Source organism: Mya arenaria, chromosome 10 (genome assembly GCF_026914265.1).
Source record: "Mya arenaria isolate MELC-2E11 chromosome 10, ASM2691426v1".
Taxonomy (NCBI): Eukaryota; Metazoa; Mollusca; class Bivalvia; order Myida; family Myidae; genus Mya; species Mya arenaria.
Genome location: NC_069131.1, coordinates 14,974,182 through 14,999,510, shown reverse-complemented (window position 1 = coordinate 14,999,510; position 25,329 = coordinate 14,974,182). Strand labels below are relative to the sequence as shown.

Genomic DNA, 25,329 nt, shown 5'->3' with positions numbered 1-25,329 from the left:
TGGTAAATCTTATTTGGGGGTAATAGTGCATCATTAAGACAAATTAGTTATTTTTGATTATGTCTATGATCATAATGATTTAAAACAGGGTAAACCTGGATTATTATTCCAAGTCAAAACCTAATTTTGTTAATTTAATTGCTTATATGATTATAATGATTTAACACAAAGTAGTCTTTAAATATAACTTCAAAATGCTTACTTTGAACAAAGGTTTACTAACACATCAAGATGAACCCTAAAGTACTTTGTGCAAGGGGAAATTGCCCTTAACTAGGGGGATTTACTCAAAATCAGGCACTTTTGCCCTTTACTAGGGAGATTTTTCTCGGAAAGTCAGGGGATTTTCCCTAAACTATTGGAATGCTCATAAATCGTCATTGATTGCTCTGGCGCTGGCCTTACTTCACGTTTTCTATTTTTAAAAGCATTGTAATGATACAAGCATTTATTTTTAACTGAAAACAATTGTATACAATTTAAGAATAAATATTGTAAGAAAACGCGTTTACAACGCAATCTATTGTACATTTCCCCCGATAACAAGATAAATAAGATTCACTTAATTATATATTGATGTAATCTAAGTACGAAAAACAGACGCAGAACTTTTTAAACGTATTTGGCTGCATTTTCTCATTGAATTTTTTCTTAAAATGCAATTTTTAGAGGAACGGTCCAATATAACTGAAATGAAGCAATGGCCTAAAACAATCATTACTAATAAAACTTGTCCGGCATTGTAAAAACATACGAAACTTCTACCGCATGGTAATCACTAAATTCAATTCAATATTTTATTAGCACGAACATTCAAGTTCATCGCCTTTACTCCTGGCGGTTACATTTTATTTACATACATGAGAAGAGCATGATAATATGATATCACAGATTATTAACACTATTAAGATATTGATAATTCAAGTATAAAAACTATTTTTTAACGTGAAATTGCTTGAACAGTGGCGTACCTTAATACTTCATTGATCTATAGATTGACCTACCTCGCTAATAAGGTATGCGGTCAGGCGTGTTTTGAGAACCGCGGGTATGTTAGTGATGAAAGGTGATCGTTGTAAGGCCACTGACTTGTCCGGTACCACAATCACCAAATAATCCAAACAAACTTGTCCAGATCGGTAATCACCAATTGAACCAACCAAACTTGTCCAAATTGGCAAATCACCAATTAAACCAACCAAACTTGTCCAGATTGGCAAAACACCAATTAAATTAACCAAACTTGTCCAGATTGGCAATCACCAATTAAATAAACCAAACTTGTCCAGATTGGCGATCACCAATTAAATCAACCAAACTTGTCCAGATTGGCAATCACCAATTAAATAAACCAAACTTGTCCAGATTGGCGATCACCAAATAATCCAAACAAACTTGTCCAGATTGGTAATCACCAATTGAACCAACCAAACTTGTCCAAATTGGCAAATCACCAATTAAACCAATCAAACTTGTCCAGATTGGCAAAACACCAATTAAATTAACCAAACTTGTCCAGATTGGCAATCACCAATTAAATCAACCAAACTTGTCCAGATTGGTAATCACCAATTAAACCAAACAAACTTGTCCAGATTGGCAAATCACCAATTAAACCAACAAATCTTGTCCAGATTACCCAACCAACCAAAATTGTCCGATAGGGTAAACACCAACCAGTTTGGACCGACAGGGTAACCATCAACCAATCATGTCCGGAAGGGTAATCACCAACAAATCGTGTCCGCAGGATAACCACCAACCAATCATGTCTTGAAGGGTAACCACCAATCAATCGTGTCCTGCAGGGTTACCACCAACACAATTTGTCCGTCAGTGTAAACACCTACAAATCGTGTCTGGCAGGGCAACCACCAGCAAATCGTGTCCAGTAGGGTAACCACTAACAAACTGTGTGCGGTAGGGTAACAACCAACAAATCGTGTCCGGTAGAGTAACCACCAACAAATCGTGTCCGGCAGGGTATGCACAAAACAATCTAATTCGGCATGTTAACCACGAATCAAACTTATCGGTCATAGAAAAATAAATCGTAGGGACACAACCTAGTGCTTACGCTTTGAACATATTCTATTCTCTTTCTACTTAAATGAGTATTTATGAACAAATCGGTTAAAATTAAATGAATTACTTCATTGATTTTTCCAATGAGTTTCTATTATATTTATGAATAGACAAGTATCGTCTAATTAATTGCATGATTGACTTTTGTAATTCTTGTCTGTTATATCTGGTTGTGTCATGTAGGAGTTTAACAGTTTTTTATCCGTTTTGGGACAAGCGTGATGTTGAGCACCCACAAGTGAATTCTGACTTAGTTTTTACTGGCCGTGCAAAGTCGGTTTCCCAAACATTCAACAATAAGGGTGTCTCCTGTATTTCTGTTATGTATCGTAGCTGTACTTCTTGTTTGGAACTTATCTGTTTAACAGGTTATTTGGTACCTTTTGGACTGCTTGGATTGTTCCTACTTTTCTGAAGTACACTAAACAAGGCTAAACTCTGGCATTCATAATCCAACATAAGTCATATTCCTTTACTATGCGTGAAGCATTGCCATTTATTCTAAAAAACACACAAATACCATCGATTTAGTGAAAATATCGACATAACGGGACTACATGCGCTGTTGTAACTGGTCGATGTGGCACTGGCAGATAGACAGTCGTGTCCAGCGCAATGAGGATAAGGCGTTAGAGAAAACGATCAACATTCGCGTGGGAAAATGTATTGAAGGAAATACAAAAAATAAACGATAACATCGAGACTTTACGCGGTCTTTGACGTCTTAAAAGAGCATCAGTAGCAAGAGAAAGAGCTGTAGTAGGACAGCGTGCTAGACCAAAAACCACTATATCTTAGAAATGAACTTATCATTGATGTAATACTCAATGTCAAATACATTTATCAGTGTGAGATATTATGTCAATGAACAGCACCAGGATATCTGATTGGGACTATTACACTGCCTTGTATAAGATACAAAACTAAATAGAATGCACAAATGGTAGAACATGATAGTAGCATATAAACGAGAAAATGAAAAAGAATGACTGATTATCATGATAGATGTGAAAGTAAGAGACTACTATCAGAGTGTTTATCTGATGACCGCTTTCAAACAGTGGAGTAGGTTCTCAGGAAAAAGATTTATTCATGTGACATCATTTTACTATAAAATGTGACATCATTTCACAATATTACATGTGGCATTATTTCACTATGAACGGTGTGTTATTAATGAACCTTGGAAATTGACCTAAAACTTTAACCGCACACAATGTGGTTTAAACGTTTAACCTAAATTCACAGGCCAATCAAGTAAAAATCAAAATTGCACTTAAACTTTTACCAAACTTTTCAAGTAGATCAAGGGCCATACTTTGCATTTAGGAAAGTATGAAGTAATGCAACCTAGTTGTGGGATGGTCCTGAACAACCTTTTGCAAACAAAAAGTAAATGGAAGGAAGGGTTTTGAAGATATTAGTAAAATCCCAACTTTCCCTTAAAATGTAACTGCACACAATGTGCTCTTAAACTGTTACCTTAGTTTCTAAGTCAATAAAGGACTAGAATTTGTATCTAGGATGATATGGAGTTATGCAATCAAATTGTGTGATGGTCTTCAAAAACTGTTTGCAGTATGAATTGAATTAATGGTATTGAAGTTATAAGTGAAAACCCTAACTTGCCCTAAGACTTTAATCGGACGCTGACGCAGACGCCAGGGCAAGTAGTACAGCCCACCTTTCACTTCGTTTAGTAGAGCTAAAAATAGATCGATTTCGCACATGGGGGAAGTCAGTCCAGCACACTTAAAAGGGTTGCTGCCGATTTAACTTGGCGTCAGACTTACCAGTTCCGCATTTTATTCTGTAAACTATCTTCGGGATCTGATCGGTTGCTTTGTATGCGTTTAACAATTGTGACCAAGCCTTGAATACAATGTCACACTTGCAAAATTGCGGCTAAGCGTACATACTGGATGAACGGACGAACAATAAGAATCAATCATTATATTTATATTTTCCCTTGCCTACTTTACTTTTTGTGGTAATAATAGTTTTGGTTGTAATACGCTTCGCGTTTATCAAGCAAATAATTAAGAGTTTCTAATTCATTTTTTACATATGCATGCACAAGGTCTGTCTTGCGAAACTCCGCATACAGAGGTCGTTCGGTTCATGCAAAATGATAACATGCTTTCACACCAAAGCAGATTGAAAGAATTCCACATCTTTATAGAACAACCTTTTAAGATAAACAGAACAATGCTTACCCTAGTTGCATATAAAAAGCACAACTTGCTACCTTCCCCGGCCTCCCAATTGATTATCTCATATAAATCATATCCTCTGCCTGTATGATTCTTTCTTATATGTATATCGAATGGCTGTGTGGTAAATGTTAGACTAATTTAGACACACGATTTATTGGACTTCTGAACATTACGAAACCAATGATTACACAAATGTAGTTTGACTGCTTCTGACATTTCACGGACCCGAGTTCCATTTGTAGAAGTTAGTAATTGACGGCAGCTTGCCATTATACGAAAGTACGACCGAAATTGCATAGTAAGTAAAAACAACCTGTCATTTCTGTTACCATATATACATTATATAGTAACATGCACATAAACAAACAAAACATGATTGACTCATTTTAAATATCCAGTAAACTTTTTATTGCATTTTGGCATTTCTAAACATGATAATTTATTCTATAAAAGCCAGTAAAACAAACCATAATGACTAAGATGAAAACGGGTAAATTCCCTTTTAACATTCGCCATTGCATATAACACCCTGTGAACTGTGAACACGTGTACAATGAGTGTACACCGTCTAAAATTATGTAAACGTATGGTAAACGTGTCTAACAATTCTATAATTCACCGAACACAGTGGATTTTAATACAGTTTTTGTATGCACATATATAAAAAATAATAATCCTGAAATGGATAGAAAATATTCAAGCATATGACTATTATAATTTGACTGCTATTTCGATTAGTCAAATTGAAAATAAAGGTTAAATGTGTACTTCTTCAACCATTTGTATAAAACTTATGAAGTCCTTGGTTATGATAAAGTAAGCCAAAATAGTAATTGATTGGTCATTTTTTTCGTATAATTGCCGTTGACCAATCAAATAGTTTATATGTGCAGATTAGACAAAAGATAACCTGTGAATTCATCAACCAGTTTTATACAAATGGCTGCCATTCAATTATACTAATATATGCATGTAACTAACTGCAGCACCAACATCTATCAAATACAATCTTCTGAGAGGTATTAAGAGGCTACAAGATAACTAAGAAACACTAGATAAAAACACATCGGATAATAAAAACTTTTGTATATTCAATATACCACAATATACCATATTGCGTTTCAATGTGTAAATGATCCTAAAACAACTACAACACATACGGAAAATATTGTCAATGTTCATGTATGTGCGTGCAGGATTGTAAAATATTCACTGTTTAAAAGTAAAAACTAACTATTTATTTATATTGCACAAAACGGTGGCAATTTCAACGCCAATTTTGGCAGAATCATCTGAACATGCACAATGTGAATTTGATATTTAAATATGATTACATTATGTATGTATGTGTTTAAAGAAACTGTTAAAAACGGTTACCAAAAGGTTTCAGGGTATTAAACACTGACTAGACATATTATATAATATTGAATAATCAAAACATTCCTTTTTAAAAAATACCAAGCAAAAATAAAAGAAATCTATGATGAGTTCACCACGTGCATCCTTGGTGGCATAGGTACTGCTTAAAATCTGAAATTGGTATGATTTAACGCAGATTACAACCAACAACATTCCAACACACAGATTTTTCATTTTAAAAATGCACTAATGTTCTTATTCAAAGGGAGATAACCCCAAAAAACATAATTGACTTCATCTTGCAAAGTAATCCAACATTCATCTGATAATATAACAATATAGTAATGTGCAAATATAATCAAAATGCCTTTTAACCTACTTTTGCTTTGTTATATGCATACTAATATGTTGCAGTTGGAACAAGCTAAGCAAATAAGTTGGTTCAGGGATTAAGTATTCACTGACCCCTCCAAGGCAGAAAAACAAAAATTAAAATGTCATCGAACACTATTTCTAGACGTTTTATTAATTTGTGTTTTTGTTTCGTGGCTTTAGTGTGTCTCGTTGAGTGTATGTTGGGGTTTGATCCGCGCACATTTAAACAATAAAACAATGGAAATCACCAGCTGAGAACCCTTTAACTGATGCAATATACTGTTTAAAGACATACGAAACAGTGCCATACACCAAACAAGAGACACAACGCTATTAAATAACATACATTACACAATTATAAAACTATCGTAAAGGGCAAATGTTTATATAGAGACTTTTTTCAGCCATGTACGTTTTTATCAAAGTATAAACAAACAAGTCGTTGAAAGCTGGTACTTTTAAATATTATTAGATATGTTAACTCTGTCGACTTAGAAATATTTATGTTGTATTGGTGCATTTTAGCCTCTATAATCTAACTTTCCTTCAATATAAGTGGATATGGTTTTTAATGTTGTCAGACTATAAACACCAAGCCCTTCCTTTATTACAAAGTTATTGATATATGTAAACATATAAAACCCCACCTCCAATAAAATGCATAAAATATTAATATGTGAATGATCTTCAAACAATAGATCGAATAAAGACTATAAAGATGCCATAAATAGCATAAAATCTATATACTACTTTACAATAATAAAATTATCATATTCAAATGATTAAGTTATAATGAATGTATATACACACAAAAAGACGAGCGAGAATATAAAAACAGATCATTACTTGAGACAGCTTTAGAAATACTAATTCTCTCTAAAACTAATAAATCATGCAAGAGATAAAGTGATTTAGGTGTTCAATTCTCACCCCAAGAGGTTATGAGTTCGAGTCCCGCAAGGTGTAACTTTTTAATGGGCTCTTGAAATAGAAAAAAATACCAGTTTCAACCTAGGAAGCAGACATATGATTGATTATATAAGCCATCAGCTTTCGTTACCAAGAGAAAATAGAAGGAGCTTAATTAAAAATGTAAGCCAATTCGTTCAAAAATATACTTGAGGTTTATATGCAACAATTACAAAATCCTACCTAAACATTTCAACAATCCGAAAGAACACACCTTTAATAAAACAAAGATGTAAAGTCGAAACTCGCAACGTCGAACTCTGTTATCTCGATATTCTGGTTATGTCTAACTTGTCCGATTATTTTGGAGGTAAAGTTGTCAATTTTGTGTATTTTGGTTATATCAAATGTTCGTTTTCTCGAAGTATTTCCCGAGTTTCAAACGACTTTGACACAGCGTGTTTGACTGTACAATTATATGAACAACAAACAACCCAAACAAAACTTATTAGAAAACAAATGTCACAACTATGTAATTTAAAAGATGGAACAAACTAAAATAATAAAAATATAATATCAAAACATAGAAAACATGCCGATTGAGAGTGCTTTGAGTGACATGAATGAAAACAAAACAATACTACGAACATACACTTAAAAACCATTTTTGTCTCGTACACAACTTAACATCTATATCTTATTCACAGGTTGATTCCAAACCGTCTGCGAAGCTCATTTATTTGTTGGTCTGTGATCTGGGCCGCAACACTGTCAAGGTCTGGCTCAGGCAAAACAGCCGTGGGAGAATCGAAGAAATAGTCTTCAATGCAATCTGCCTCATCCTCAGCCGGTTCCTTCAAAACGAAATTAAAATGAATTCATCACTAACTCTTTAAAATCATTTCGTAGGACATCCAAATAATGATATGAAAATAAGGGGACAAGTCTTTAAATTTATAGGATTATTTTACCAGACAGCTATTTAAAAAGCAAAGGCCACCGCTCTTGTGTTTTAACCATTGATTAAGGGGGAATAACTCAACAGATATAAAGCCAAAGTTATTGACATTCCTGTGCATGTGCGTTCTGTCACTGGCAATGTGTGTAAGTTTTATGTGAATATCTGGATGATTTTGTATGGCCAAGGCAAAGGTTATTGCACGCCGTCGTCTCCAATAACGACACTAAGCAGTGGCATTACATTGGCATATTTTTCGAAAACAACAACAGAAAAGCTAAAAACTATTTCTTTTTGATACAATATCTGTGAATTTATATAAGAAGTGCTTTTTCCAACCTGTTCTGAATGAATATCCTGAAACATCTCTGGAAATAACAGGTATGCTACTTTCTTCATTATCACTTCTTGTGAATCACCCATTTCTACAAAACAAACCATCAAATATATACAGTAAGATTTCTACCTAACATTCGGGAATGGTTAACCATTTCAAAAATTTCAACAATCAGTATTTACATTTGAATTTTGTGCAATCAATTCTTAGTTTTTATATAACGTTTTAATCCCTCATTTCAAGACATTTGGTCCCACATGGTCTCACATGCGCGCGCGCGCGAGTGTGTGTGACAGCGTGGTAAAATGCATGTGATGTCCAAGAAATTGCTAGGCTAGTTTCACAGTGATTATAAACTAAATAGTCGAAAGTTTCTGCATTTTATTTATGTAAGTGACAGCGTGGTATAATGCATGGGAAGTCCAAGAAGTTGCTAGACTACATTCACAGCGAGTATAAACTAAATAGTCGAACCTTTCTGCATTCAGCGTTTACGTGTAACATTGTGGTAGCATGAATGGGATGTCCATGAAATTGCTAGGCAGTTTAGAATTCACAGCTACTATAAACTAATCTGTTGAACATTTCTGCATTTTGTTTGTGTATGTCACAGCGTGGTAGAATGCATGAAATGTCCAAGAAATTGCTAAGCTAGATGCACAGTATTATAAATTAATTCGTCACACGTGTTTTCATGTTGTTTGTGTGTGTGACAAAGCATGAATGGTAGCATGAATGGGATGTTCAAGTAAATAGCCTAGGTTCACCAGGAGTATAAACTAATTCGTCACACCTTTTTGCATGTTGTTGGTTTGTGTGACAGCGTGGTACCATACATGGGATGTCCAAGTAAGGCTAAATTCACAGTGAGTATAAACTAATTCGTCACACGTGTTTTCATGTAGTTTGTGTGTGTGACAAAGCATGAATGGTAGCATGAATGGGATGTTCAAGAAAATAGCCTAGGTTCACCATGAGTATAAACTAAGATTTCGAACCTTTCTGCATTCTGTTTTTCACATCTCGCCTGTATATCTCGAATTCTTTTTGGCTAGGATGTGTTATCTTTATAGCTGCATCTATCAAAGCAAACAATTCTGCTTTGTCTTCGTTAGTCAGACTGTACTCCTGAGCAGCCTGGTGTTAAAAAAATATTAGCCAGATTGTCAATGATTTGTAACATGTTTATGAAAACAAAATTAACCACTTTTATTAACCGTTTGTCTCGTCTGATTGACGATTGAAAAGTATTCTACAAAGCTTGTGCCTCTCCATAGCCGAGATGACGACATCAAAGCTATGTCACTGACCTCAACTTCTTTACTTCAAAATAAACAAAAAATAATGCAAATAGTTAAATTATATGTTACCTCTTCTATTCTTTCCGTTGCATTGTTCACTATGTCATAAACAGAATGAAAGTACTGTCCACCGAATAAACCAGTAAACAAGCGGACGGCATTTCTTATGTCATTTTGAAACGGGATCTGTTGGAATCCTGTAGCATTGTTTTCGATTTTTTTGGCACTTCCAAAATCTATAATCTTGATCTTGAGTTCATTGTCCAACATCACATTTCCACCTAGAATAATCAATTAAACTACTTGATTAAGCATACTGTATTCTGCATGTCCTGAATATAGAGAATAAGACATTTTAAATATGATACATATACAAAATATGGATATTAAGAGTACCAAACGTTTTTGACATTTTTTGGCTTAAAAATGCATTTCACTGATTAACAGTTTGCCATCTTTTAGTGTTCTCTCAAAATCAGATGATATTGGAATCAATGCCTTCAATTCAGTCATTTAAAATAACTCACAGTAGAATAGACCTCAATTGTTCGGAAAACTGCCAAAAAATTCATTTTTAAAGCATTAGTATTATTCAGTTATAAAACATTAATTTTCAAACGAAAACATAAAAACTGCGATCTGAGCTTTGTTAGCAGTCTTGTATCACTAGTTTTTTGACAATTACACAAAAATTGGCTCGTTCCAAGACAAAAATGAAAAAAACGCTGTCAAAAAGGTCAATCTGCGAGAGTGCAGCTTCAAACGACTCTGAAAGGAATAAAATATAAGCTTAGCCAAGTTCTTAGTTTTACCTTTGTTTTATTAACATTTAAGCCAAATAAAGTTGATTCTGTTTCATTTATTGATAAAATCCATTAAACAGGGCTGTTAGTACTGCATCCGCATGGCACTGGAGTGAAATACGGCTAGAAAGGCCCCATGTCTTATTTTAGAAGCTTATTTGGATAAAAACTATGCTCCCATTTGACTTTTTTTCTATAAAGGTGTACTAACTATGCAAATCATCATGTGTCCATCCTTTCTTGTGCATATCACACAATGCTTCCAACGCTCCATCCAGCACATAGAGGGAAAACGGTTTCAGCAAATGAGCATTTTCTGGTCTTCTCAAGATATGAACATGTTCTTCTATAATACTGTCGAGAGTTTTGGCTGGAAAACGAAGCATGTTTTTGTAAACGAATAACAAGTAAAAACTAAAAAATCATGGTTTGGGAAACTAGTACAAATTCAATTATATTATGATTATACTTCAGGGCACATATTGCATCGTTTCTCTGAAGAATACATGGTGAACTCTTAATAGTGTAGTGTTTAGCTTAGATGTTCACCATCTGTCTTCATCATGAACATAAGAATCAAGATTTCACAAGAAGAATGGTAGAATTGTGTTAAACCATTCCGTTATATTCAAATTAACTTTGCAATACAATATTTATCTTATAAGATTGCACACGAATGACGGTAGATATTTGTCAAACCTTTTTTTCTCATTCAAATTAACTTAGCATATATCATGTACAACTATTAAAAATTAAAACGTATTCAAAACATACAAAAAAATGTTCAAAGTATACAGTGCACCGCAATCAGAATGCCAACATGTATGTCTGTTTGTTTGTTTCTGAGCAAGGGGTATGGCTCATATCTGCACATTGCAAGAGTTTACATGATTTTTTGAGTAAAGACCAACGTTAGAGCGGCTCGCATCCTGCTGCAAACGACACCCAAATTATGACAATACTCCCAGTTGGCCAATGTTATTACAAAAATGTTGAATTGTCGCATGATGGAATCGGTTATAGTAAATATAATAGAGTTAAATCGGTAATAAAATAGCATGTAACTGTGTCGAACTGGCACATGATGTTATCAGTTATAGTAAAAATAATAAAGTTGAAATGAACCATGATGTGATTGGTGAAAGTCAATACGATAGTGTTGAATTTGCCCGTATTGGAATAGGTGTTAGTATATACAAAAGGTGTTGAATTTGTGCATGATGGAATAAGTTTTAGTAAAGAAAATTACTATCAGCTATAATAAATATACTAATTTTGAAATGGCCCATGATGAGATCGGTCATGATATATATGAAACTGTAAAAATTGGCGCATGATGGTCATGATTACAGTTAATATAATAGTGTTGAAATCGGACATGATGGAATCGGTTTTAGAAATATACTATTTTCTGATATTTTGAATCCGTTATAGTAAAGATAATAGTACTGAATTGGCACACAACGTCATCGGTTATGTTGGTTAGGAATACAATGTTAAAACTGTTCTTACCTGTTTCTAAAACTTCCATATTGATCACAACTTTATCGCCGTCATTTCGGAACATGTACAGGTGAGGGACATACCCAGTTTCATTCAAGTCGACCCAGCATCGAATCTCGTTCGTATTGAACTGTGAGATCATGATCTAAAAAAAACAAAACATTTCGTTCACCATTGCATATCTTACATAGCAAACGCTTAATCACACTATAGTTTTAGATCTATGTTCGTTATCAAGAATAAAATCCACATGCCTTGAAAATAAGATTTGATTACACTTCTGAACAAAGGAGATACCATTCAGAGAATCCCAATGCTTACACCAAAAGTAGGATAAAGGGACTTAAAATTATAAAACCCCATTTAGAGTTATTTCCAAGGCAATTTATATTAATTCAATGTACTGCCTACACTCTTGACTGCCATCTTTACACCATTACTGTATTAAGGACTGTATTTATTTTAATAAAAGCACAGTTTTAATCGAGTTGACCTCAAAAGAATTTCAAGTTATTGAGAGATGTTATAGAATATAAAAATAATCAAAGGACAATAATTCTTAAAATACAAGACACAAAATATGAAATTTCTTATGCAGAGCATTTATCCTTTGTCCATATTTGTGATAAAAAAGTATAGCTACATTTGACAAAACAATCCATTATGTGTCACATGATATTTAATATTACCTGGTGACAACAACATATATCGAATATAAAAAGAAAGAACCGTTTTTTGAGCATGTTGGGCCCCCGTTCCCCTATCCTTGACAACTATTATGTCACCAAACGAGCTTTTCCCCTGGCCAAGAACTCCCTTGACAGTCTTGGAAATTTGCTCACTTGAACACTCCTGTTGTTTATATCTGGTTGCCTTGAATAGAATAATAACAAGAAGCATGTGTTAAAAGTTACCAAGCATTAAAACAACAGCTGTAACAGAAACGTTACAAAGCCCACGATAGTCCTTGTTGGACATATAGCCATTGGTTTTTGGGCCGATATATTCATTATCTAACTTATTTTAACGGCGACTTTCCCAATGCAATTTGGAAATATTGGCTATTTTTAACCATTACAGATTTAATGAACCATTTACAGTTTCCCCATGTAAAGAAAGGAGGGTACTCAGAAAATTATGTCTAAATCTAGACAAGCATATAACTAGTGTTAGAGCAAAGTATGAACATGATGACGAAAAGTCACTACAAGTCACTACAGGATTTAGTGGTTTTCCGTTTGTACCTTTAAATGAAATTGTTGGGAAATACTGAACATATTTGTATGTGAACACTTCACATGATTTATATATATATTTGCCAGGATTTATTTTTTATTGTAATCCTACTAGAATAGAAAAACTATATGAAAAAATATACTTTTAGGTTAAACAGGATGAAGAATTTTTTTTTTAACTGCGACTGAATAAATTAGAAGCGAACGATGTAGGTAAATTATTGGTCAACATGAAGTATTAGATACGTATTGTTTAATCAATACATAGATTGAGCAACTTTAACCAAACAACTACTTAACTAGTTGTATACAATTTTGCTAATGTTTATGTGAGAACACAAGTGAGGACAGAAAAAAGAAAGCAGTCCCCAAAAGGTTAAGTTAACATGGTAAATCTCCAACTGTCCAAACAATACTTACATCCCTGTGACTGGATGTGTGAACATTTTTCACTTTATCAAATTCTTGGCCCTCTCTGTACTGACCTTGGGATAGCTTTACCTGCAAAGGATCCAAAAATAGTTAATTTATGGAAATACAGGTCATTCAGGTTTCCGTACAATTTTCCGATATCGGGTTTGGATACATCTATCGTCCACTCCGGCCCACCACCGAGGACACCAATAATCTCTAAAGAGTCATACTTCTTTAACAAACACATTAAAAACATAAAGAAACAATTTCCATCCAGTAATATTTCACTTACTTTTTCTATAGTAGTAGAATAAAACAATTAAAGCTACAGGACAATCCCACTACATGTAGTTGAAAATTCAAAAATAAACCCTATTTATTTGCACGACGCATAGGCCATAACGACAATGAACTAGAATCACAAACTTGTAACAACATCCTTGCATGTGCTTTAAGGATTTGGCTTCAATTTTGTACCTTTAAAATTTCAAACACCAACCTGGGTGTGTTTTAAGAATATGGAACCAGGTACACTTTTTAAAAGAAATACAAAAAGGGTGTGCTTAATAAAGATGGCACCATGTACCTTTGTTATTTCAAACACTAACCAGTGTGTGCTTTAAGAATGTGGCTCCAGGTACCTTTGTAGATTCTAACACCACGCCAATGTGTGCTTTATTAATTAAGACACCAGGTACCTTTATAATTTCAGACACCAACCAGGGTGTGCTTTAAGAATATAAAATCAGGTACCTTTATAATTTCAGACACTAACCAGTGTGTGCTTTATAAACATGGCACCAGGTAGCTTGTTCCTGTCAATATTTATATGAACAACTACAGAAGCAATTTTTAAGCTCAGTAGCGGAATATTTGAAACATTACCATTCTCATTCATAAGAGGTTTAATTGCTAATGGTAAATTTGTGGTACGCATTGCATCATCAGCATCATCACTCTTGTGAACGAGAATGCAAATACAAAACATGAATAAATAAGGTACGTTTTATTCTTATTTCGGACATAGATTAAATGTAAAAATGGTAATTTTCTATGAATTCAGACGGCTAAAAAATAATTATTTGAAAGTGTCCGAACTCTAAGGTGAATTACCGTGACCCTGTTTTATGGCACAAGGTAAACGTCAAAGACATAGAACACAAAAATAAAAAAATCACAATCCATAAATATGGTACAACAGCAAAAAACACCACAGTCAACACAGTATTTATATTATATAAAGAAAACTAGGTGTGTTTATCAAGGATTGTTAGGTACCGCCTTGGAACGGTCAGTAAAATGTAAAATTACTGGGGGTTTAAAACCAGTTTGTGTGCACAACTTTACTCTTATCCAAACAATCCCGAATAAAGTATAAACGAAAATGGTAAATTTTATCCAAGTATGCATGAACTTGATGAAACTTAATAATAAAAAAAAATAATAATAAACTAATAGGTACACCCCAAGTACTTAAGATGATAAGGGATCCCGACCCTATCTGCAGACAAAGGGTTAGGGTCGTCGATCAAACACCACCATAAGTGTGTGCTTTATAAATAAAGCCCAAGGTACCTTTGTCCTGTCAAACACAACCCCGGAATGTGCTTTATTCTCCTTGATGTACTCAATTAGTCGAAGACATGTCTCCATTTTGCTTTCCATTTCACTGTCTGATTTTGGTACAGCTATCCTGCTGGCTTCAGAGATATCCCAGTGGTGCTTTCTGGAAATAAGCGAATACATGAAGGTCATGTAGATTAAATAATTTTAGTGGATGTATGCTGACAATTGTTTGAATTGTTTACATTAAACATACTAAATATGATGTATGCTCATTGTTTTGTAAGATTTGATAAGATTTACTTTTTGCGTTTTATATTTATGAAGAATTGTTGGGATAAGAGTGAGGTTTGTGCACATAAACTGGATTAAACCCCCAGTAAATTTACATGTTACTGACCGCCATCCAAGGCGGTACCTATCAATTATTGATAAACATACCTATTTTTTGTATATATAATATGCATGCACTGTGCTGTTTGTGGAGTTTTGTGCTGTTCTTCTATGTTTCTTGTCTGTGATGTTGTGTTCTATGTCTTTGGCGTTTGCCCAGTGCCACTAAACCGGGTATATGTTTAAACTTTTTGCTACTGAGCTTGTTTCTGTAGCTTTTTGCATAAATGTTGTTATCGCTGTATAATAGCGATAATACGTACCTCATAAAGTGTTTGTTCGGCCATGTGCCTTATGCCTTTAAGCATGTACTTATTTACATGGGAAGCTTCTGGGCTTGCCCCTGAAGTTACCATTGTTTTGATTAAATTTGCTCATCTAACAGTAATTGAAAAGTCAGGCCCACTATTTCTTGATACTTTGTTAGTCTGTTGAATCACTTCTCATTGCTTATGTAAAGATACACCACACTCTCTTTCTTGAATCCCTGCCCCCAATATCACAAAAATACTTAAGTCAAATCACAAACTCGTTTCAACTCATTTTACAACATAAAAGCATGATTCAAAATCTTGCATGTTTATTCTATTTTAAAAACATGAACATAATTATTCTAGGTCAAAAAGTACTCTTCAATTATCGTTGACTAATTAAATATTAACAAGAGATTGTTTTTCGAAAAAGCGCTTGTCTCCCTCGTTGTGGAGTTGTTGGTCGTAGCTATGAAATTATCAATGATGGACATGAAATTTTTACTTTAGACTGGAGATGAACCAAAAGTGACCTTAAGAGTTAGGCCTATTCACCCATTTGAAACAGTGAACGTCTACTGCATATGATCAATGATTCTATGAAAATTAAGAATTAATGTGATAGATGGTCATCTATTATTCATGACCAACTGGCATACCAAATATGAAGCTCCTCGGTGCAATAATTTCTAAGTTATTGAGCGGAAACTGTTTTTTCCACCTAAAAGTCACATTGACCTTGACCTTTGACCTACATGTACTAATCTAAAAGTCAATAGGGGTAATCTACTAGTGATGACTAACTTTCCTACTTAGTATGAAATTTCTGGACCCTCAAGTTTTCAGTAATTGAGCAGAAACCATTTTCACCTCAAGGTCACCACAACATTGACCTTTAACCATCTGATCTCATTATTAATAGGGGTTATCTACTGGTCATGACCGAACAATAAGTGTGACGTTGACCTACAGACATTAATATAGAATTCAAAACGTTGCCTCCTCGTGGTTAACATTTGTACAAGGTTATTCTTAAAACCCCAAAATGGACATGGGTCATATACTCTGTCTTCTCACAGTGGACATGTGTTTAAAATGGCACAGCTAATGCCTGGACAATCCACATTAAGAAGCATGCATGCCATTGAGAAAGTTGGGACCAATAGTAACAGATGGATGGACACACGGACGGACAGTGTGATTATAAATGGCCTCCCTTTTAGGTGCATAAAGTGAAAAAATACATATACATAAATACAAACTTTGGATTTGTGTACTGCACATGAAGCATTCCATCTTTGCCCTGGTCAATTTTCGCTACAAAAGACAACAGTGATACAACAGTTGTACAGAAGCAATAAAACAGGACGATATTGCTTCATTAAAATCAAGATGTAAAAGCTACAAAAATATACAACAGCTTGTTCGAGACTTGCAAAAATAACTCATTAATAACTTGTTTCATAAACTTAAAGCTGCACTCTCACAGATAAAACATTTTGACAACCTTTTATTTTTTGTCTTGGAAAGAGACATTTTTTGCGAAAATCCATGGAAACCAGTTAAATAAGACTGCTGACAAAAATTAGATCGCAGATTTTTGTATTTAAGTTCAAAAACTGATGTTTTATGCATTTTTCTTAAACCGTTAGCCATAAAACCTGCATTTTCGAACTCAAATATGAAAATCTACGATCTGATTTTATGTCAGCAATCTTATATCATTGGTTTGCAGATATTTATGCAAAAATTTGCTCTTTCCAAGACAAAAAATAAAAAAGTTGTAAAAATGGTAAATCTGTGAGAGTGCAGCTTTAAAAGCAGCATTGAAACACAAGTTTCATTTAAATGGTTGCTGCTTGCCAGAATAATTGATTAAGTCCACAATGTCTCATACCCTCAATCTTGAAGGTATCGCAGGGCTTGTTACACTCCTTGCAGGATTTCATGCCAATATTAACCTAAGTTAGAGACTGAACCCTAATTATAATATACCACTATAAATTATAGTATTTCCATTAATCAAACAGATAGACAGATTAATCAACCTGATAATCTAAAATGACACATTTTGTGCCAATTCAATCTTGTTAGTAGGTACTGATAAATAAAATCACGCTTATTCCATGGCCTAAGAAATAAAATGAAGAAGTGGAATATTTATGCTGTTCCTAACTATTTCCACCAAACAACAAGCATATTTATGTCAAATGTACAACAAAACAATCAAAAACACACATTGTTCGATTAATGGATACCGGCTAAACGTTGTCGCAGATGCATTTCCCCTACAGAAATTTATTTGGCTTTCACAACTTTATAATTGACTGAGGAAATGTCCTCTTCCTTTATAGATTTCTTGCAAAAAAAACACACCAAATGATGCAGGCCAATAATTCTGCCCTTTAAAGCTCGAACATTATTTAGAAGGGGTGTTAAAATTGCTTCACTATCATCTGAGTAGAGACTGAAAAATAAATTAACTGAACAAATTCACAACATAAAATAGTAGGCAAGAAGCACCAAAATAAAACTAGCAAAATAGCTAACAGGTATATATTGTTCAATACTGTAAAATATGAACACAAAAAATACTAACCACCAATTTTAATTTTCATGATTGCTTTTTAAGGTAACATTTAAAACCCTATTTCTTATGAGAAATATGATTTTATTTTTGAGTTTAGATATTTGATTATAAATGCTAATGTTCAATTGTATTTGCATAGTTGACTACATTAGTTTTGTATTTTCTGTTTACATGTATGTATATTTTGTGTTTCAATCATTTGTATGGATAAGAAATTTTATAATCCAAATAAAACATTTTCTTATTCAAACAGCCAAAAAAATACAATAATGAATATAATCTAGTAAGTATACCTTTTCCATTTCTAAGACCTTGAATGATGATATCAAGGTATTCTTGTGTTTCAGGTGATAATTCACGGATATTCCTGACCAAATCAGCTTCATCTGAAAAAAGAGATCATGAAATTATTGCTTTTATTAAAGTTGTTATGTGATAATATCAAGTTACATTCAAGCAGTACATTAAATAGGACCAATTACTAATACAATTAAAAGCATAAATGACTGAAGCAAATTTAATAAAACTAATAACCTACATTTTTGAACTTTGTTTGATCAAAGTTAGCCTTAATGTTAACTAATTGGTCAATGTTCATCAAAAATTAATAAATTAACCAATCAATTCATTTCAGTGTACAAACTAGCCTTAATATATCCTGCGGACAACATATTCAAGTTTTATGCAATTGGCTGCTGAAGCAAATCTTACAATTTAACAAAATGCAGCAATACGAAAGGTATGATATTGCCTGTTAAGTGTTAACATATAACAGAGCTAGTTGCCTTGAATACAAAGAAATTCAAACGAATTCCATACATGTAAGGCCAGAAAAATATCGCTCAGCAAGGCAAAGCATGTGCTTGTTCAAGGACCCAAAAAACAATTGGAAACTAATTTCAGACAAATACAATGACTGAAAATGTAATGTGTTTCTCTAGATATTGGACAATAATTAATTAAGCAAGTTCAAGACATTATGACCATAAACATCTGAAGAACGTTTTGTCAAGATTTAATAAAAAATGGTCAAGAAAACGAGCAGTAATATAAGTTGGTAAGATTCTGAAAATTAAAGGGTCATATCTCAAATGGGGCTTGTTATTCAAGTTGTCTGAAACATTCATCACATCAATCGACCCTTTGAACCTCTGTAGTGCATGCATTTGAACCCACTTGCTATGCCCCAAGCAGGTATATAAGCTTTGGACCATGTCAGGCCACAGTTTGTTTTTGCTAAAGTCTATCTGCAAACTCTATTTTGGCCAAATAAATATAGAACCCCCCTATTTCTTACCTGTTCCCCTGGGATGAACAGCCTGTGTACCGAAATTACAAAACTTTTCCTCCAGTTCAGAAACTTGGGTGGGGAACTTTTCCTTCCGGTCAGACACCTGAGTGGCTGCCCTCTTGCTGACCTCCATGAATGGTGTTGCAGTCTTCCAGTTTCTGGAAATACACATCACTTTTCCTATTATACAAGAATTGGCCAATCATTTGAATGTTCATAGTAGTAGTACAAAGTACAAAATGTATATTACAATTCCTCTAAATCCACTATCCACTAAATGTAAAATCCACAATCCAGTATGAAATATACTATGATAAACGCACCAGGCATATGCTTCACAGTGATCAATTGACCTTAGTACATATACATGTAAGTATCAATGCAACCCCTAAATGGAGGCAGTCTATCCACTTTTCACAACTGGGCCCAAATTCCTCAACAGACCTTAAGTGCCTTATAAAAAAAAGAATCAAGCTTAGCACATTATTTTCTTATCTGTAATATTCTACTTTAAATGAGTTTTTAGACTTTTACAGATAATCACCATATTAAAACTATATTTTGTTTTAAAAAATGGAGTTTCAGAATGAAGTTTTGTTAATTTAAAGATGATTAAGTCTGTTTTGATGAAGATTTTTCAAGAAATTGGGACCAGATCACTAACTTAAAACAAACTACCAGATGTAGCTTTAATCTTTTATGTTTTTTGCAAACTTTTTTTACATGGATATAAAAAATACATCCTTTATTCTTTAGTAGTCTTGAGTGTAACTTCCGAAAATTAAACAACAATATTTATCAGCACATTTCCATGTTACCACAAAACAAAAACAAGTTACTCAGCACTTTGTTGTTAATTGAACTTTGAAGAGTACAGACACTAGACAATGCTAAGATGACCACTAGTCAATGCTAAGAGGGCCATTAGACACTTTCCTTATTAAATCAATGTAAAACAAGTGACCCTCAGGGTTAGGCCATTCTTGACCCCTGGCGCACCATTTGAATAATCTTTGAAGAACAGTTACATAAGACAATGCAACATTACAAATATAGAAGCTTTGTAAATTTGGATTAGATTAATTTAAAGTTTTCCTTTCAGATGTCATGACAACCTGAGATCTGAATGGAAAATATTTCTTAGATTTTTTTGAAAGAGTATGTTAAAACCAGAGGATTATTCCTCAGAAGTTTGGTAAAATTTGACAAAATGGTATAAAAGCAATTGTTGAGGATAATTATACAGACAACAGATAACGGACAACCTGCCACCGCAATATACATGTAGCTCTACATTCAGCGTGAAACTTGAGCACTTCGTGTTCAGGTGAGCTAAAATTGAATGTATCCAAATATTACAAAATCCAAATTTACAGCTGATGCTTCATTCATCCACTGATTCTCTCCAATACACTATAATACAGCAGTTTAATGGTCAATTTGATAAAGAAAACTAATATAATTGAAAATAATGTTAAACTCAAGTAAAGCTTGAAACTATGTTCTTTTGCCTATTATTGTTAACTTTCAATCATAACACATGATAATCTAGAAAACTTTTGGCACTCTGATCTGTGTCAGTGAAATTCCATTCCTTATAAAATTAAAACATTTCTAAAGAAATATCACTGTGCATAAATAAAGCACACAATTCATCATCACACTAAACATTGGAGCAGTTTCACTGTAAAATATGACCAAATACAAGGAGAATGTTTGAAGTAATTAATCAACCAAAACACTTGTATTTAAACCCTAGTTGTTCATTATGAAAGAGCCGATTCACTCTAACAAACAGATTAAACATGAACTACAACAGGGCTGGTATTCATCATATCTTAAGTAATTTCGTTACCTTTCATAATACCACAAGCCTTTCCTAATTTAGGTATTCAACTGGTCTATGAAATGATATCTTTATATAATCTAAATTCTTTATTTATATTAATGTTTTGTTATATGTATACACACTTTTATGTTAACAACAATTTCACTTTTCTTTAAATCCATCTAATGAAATTTTAGGAAATTGACTTGAGAAATGACTTAAGATATTTTATGAATACAATCCCCATGCAGTCTGTAGTTTTTAGCTAAATATATATATGGGTTATAAACCCTGTCCTTTTTCGGTACAACCCTTCTGCCCTTATAGAGGCCTCAATACGCGCCCTTAATGGCCTTCATAGAATTAAATGCTTTGCTAATCAAATAGTTCCTTTGTTTTGTTTAAAGGCTTATATGATTATTATGAATTACATATTACAGACTTAATATGTCTGGCAGTTAAATCTACTAAGCTATTACTACTGAAGTGATCTAGTTGAACACATTACATTATTGTCAAAACTGTAATATTCAAGTTCTTCACAGCCTGATTCAAAGTGCTCTTTTAACCCTTAACGCCCTGTTCCCTGCTCTTTGAAAACATGGCTTAAACCCTAGGTGTGGCTCCAAGACTTAACATTAGAGGTGGAGAACATTAATTGATGACCCTAAGCCTCTCAATATTTCAAAAAAATATACCACTCTATTATGTCAAACTTACTCCCAAAATAGATTTTTCACAATTATAAACTAAAAAGGATACCAAGTTTAATTTAAAAGAAAGGTGCAGAAAACAAGGTATTTCTACTTATTAAGACAAAAGTTACAAAGATCACAGTAAATATTTTAGCACTCGCCAATCATTTAATATGATTGCATTTTCAGCTATTAAATACACGGTTACAATCTTATCAGTCAATTCGCTATGAAATATGTAGGAAATATTTGGTGGCATTTAATCTCAACAATATCCAAAACTTCTTGTATTCGAGTAATGAAAACCTTCTAACCAAAAGTTGCTACATGTATTTTCCAAAACAGTGCCTGACAAATCTATTTGTCTTTGGGAGTGTCTTTAAATTGTGGATTACTGATAAAGTTCATAACATCTGGACACTGCAAAAATATGAACAAATAAAAAGTCATTTCTGAGAGTCTGTTGTTTGATGCATTAAATAAATTACAGGAGAATACTTTTACTTTAACAGACAAAATGTAATAATGTTCAAGTAAGTAGTTTTTGTACAAATCGCATATGAATTAATGTCACCTTAAAAGAAGTAAACAAACTCAAAACAACGAATTTGGTCAACTAATTGTAATTTGCTGAATTAAGTGCTATAAACTAATCTGTCATAGTTTTTAATTGTCCGGTTTCTATAGAAATTGCAGAAATAAATTAATAAATGAATATGTATAAATAATATAATTAACAACATGTGTATTCATCACTCTGGTACCTTTAAATGCTTTTTTTGGAATCATTCTGTGTGATTGTTAATGAAATTTATCATGAGTTTTTCTCAATTAAAAGTGAAAGTTTATTGGAAAATACAAAATACAAATTTATGATGTTTCCATGGTGGTTCCATGGAGGTTTATAAATGGTAATTTATTCACTAACTGGATAAAAATCAATCACATATTTTGCATAAATATTCCATAAACAAGCTCTAAATATGGTGTGCCAATTTTAATTGCAATACTTTATGAATGAACAAAAATATTGATGAAAAAATAACTAATAAGAGTTATAAAATAATGAATACAGACTAATTAAGTATAAATATAATAAAAATGTGTAAAATAAGGCAGCTTTTTCAAGAAAACTATAAATTCTTCCTTGGAGTCTGTTTACTAAACTACACAATTAGCATGGCAACAAATTAAATTCTAGTTAATCTACCTTTCTTTGCAAAAAGTAAGTTGTTATCTCCCAAACTTTTATTCTTATTTGTTTAAAAAGATTTATTAAAATTAGAGGGCTATGTGGCTGATGGCCGACCCTAATGCACCAGTCAATTGTAACCAAGGCCCCCCAAGTCCGGGGGTATACCAGGGAAATTGGCCGTGTTTTTACCTTCCAGATGGCCCAGCAGTGCCGGGTGAATGCGGTGGTTTTGTCTTCACAAAAAATAGCGGGGATTGGGCCTAACCTAGGGTCCCTTGGGTGCGGGGGCATTTGGTGGGGATTTTAACATATGTTTGTCCCCGCAGGGCGGAGATTTTACCCGGGGTTGGCTGGACCGAAAGTCAAAGTCCCCGCTATTCCCTGGACCTGGGGGGGGGGGGGAGGGCTGTGGTTACAATTGACTGGTGCCATAAGCAGGCGCGTAGGAAAGAAATTGATATTTGGGCCGCGGAAGGATGGGCTCGGGAGGGGTGTCCCCTACCGTCGAGATTTTTTTTCAATTTTAAGCATTGAAAGACTCGATTTCCAGTGAGTTCAGGTTTTATTTTCATGTTTTTATCTAAACCTTTTTCGGTTAAAATAGCTGATAGATATAGATTTGGAACTGCCATTTTTAAGTCAAACTTTAATGTGACTAGTTTGAAATAATACATATTACTTTAATAATCCGACGACTCTTTTCAATCCATTCACACGCCAACTAGCTAGATGGTCACAGGTTTAATTATGAAATGGTGAGCTGTTTATTCAATATCATGTCAGACTGGTATTAATCTATATGCGCGTAGCTTTATTTAAAATACGATTGTTAAGAAAATTGGTATCAAATTATCGCGGCCCCATTGCTGTTACTAGCCAGAATGTTGGGGCGGCCCCAGCTCCTAAGCGCCTGATAAATCATTCTAAAATGCTGTCCAGGCTTCTTTTTTCAATGATATTTAGCCTTGACCCGCTTATCATCATTAAAATAGAAGCCTGGACGGCATTTTAGAATGACTAGTGGTCCCTTGGCTGGATATCCACAGGACATAACGATGCAGGTGTCAGACCAGTACCAGACCCAGAACAATAAAGAAATAGAAAGAAACGTATCAAGATACACAATACAATATCAAATTTAACATTATTTACGACATTATATCAAAACACATAAGCGAACAATTGAATTGGTTGTTGTTGATAGGTTAGGGTAATGAAACGTATATTACCAATGAATCCTTCATGAAACTAAACATGTAGTACCTTTGTTTACTTTTAATCGTTTGTTAGCAAACCACCATCTTGTTTGGTCACATGACAGTCATGTGACTAAAGTAGATCAGTCAAAACGTTCCAAGCCAAACTGTCCTTGGCGAAGTAAACTTCATTCATGCTTGAGCAAGAGCACTTACTAATCTTGTGTAAGGTACTCAGTAACTTATATTAAAAATATCCATGTTGGCCCATTGCAAATTTAGTATCATTTGAAAGTGTATTGCTAGATGATAGCTATTATGCAAACTAAATTACCAAAAGTGAGTATATATAGATGTTGTTACCATTATATACCTTGAATCGTACTTGAAATGGCCTTTTTGCCATCGGATTATATAATGTTAATACAAAGTATATACATGAATGTACAGGATACTTTAACAAAAAAATATTTCGACATTGTTTTCTCACGTTGGTCATATGATTTCTATCGAACTATCATAAGGCTAATCCCATTTATTATTTTTCGGCATCAATTTAAATTGCCGCAAAACATGTGTACTATATAAAATGAATTATATATGTCATGTCATGTTGATATTGTTCGTCGTAACTTGTGAGGTACCTTGTGGAACTGATAAGTTTTAATGGCATGGAGCTTAACATCCGCATACTCTAACATATGTCTGTTGTAAGACTTCCTTTCCTTAAGTTAAAGATTCAATCCGCATTATACCGTGTACATGGTATTGTACCATTCTATAAATTAGTTGTAGTTTCTTGTGGTAGTACTTGTATGTATATATAGGTCTG

At 33.7% G+C, this 25,329-nt stretch overlaps 1 protein-coding gene across 4 annotated transcripts; it reads right to left on the bottom strand.

Moving 5' to 3' along the window:
* Positions 1-4,694: 4,694 nt before the first annotated feature.
* On the bottom strand, positions 4,695-24,628 carry LOC128205631 (uncharacterized). Of its 4 annotated transcripts, none has more exons than XM_052907428.1 (13): positions 24,531-24,628; positions 19,590-19,741; positions 18,586-18,678; positions 16,965-17,019; positions 15,071-15,221; positions 13,502-13,582; positions 12,576-12,719; positions 11,856-11,991; positions 10,555-10,713; positions 9,610-9,821; positions 9,238-9,376; positions 8,242-8,327; positions 4,695-7,798 (listed from the first exon to the last, which is right to left on the bottom strand). In XM_052907428.1, the coding sequence occupies exons 2-13, from the start codon at positions 19,714-19,716 to the stop codon at positions 7,646-7,648; spliced, it is 1,536 nt and encodes a 511-aa protein (XP_052763388.1). In that variant the 5' UTR covers positions 19,717-19,741; positions 24,531-24,628; the 3' UTR covers positions 4,695-7,645. The 4 variants fall into 4 exon arrangements, with proteins under 4 accessions (XP_052763388.1, XP_052763390.1, XP_052763391.1 ...); XM_052907430.1 differs by having other exon boundaries at positions 24,565-24,613; XM_052907431.1 differs by lacking the exon at positions 24,531-24,628 and adding an exon at positions 20,878-20,988.
* Positions 24,629-25,329: the final 701 nt, after the last annotated feature.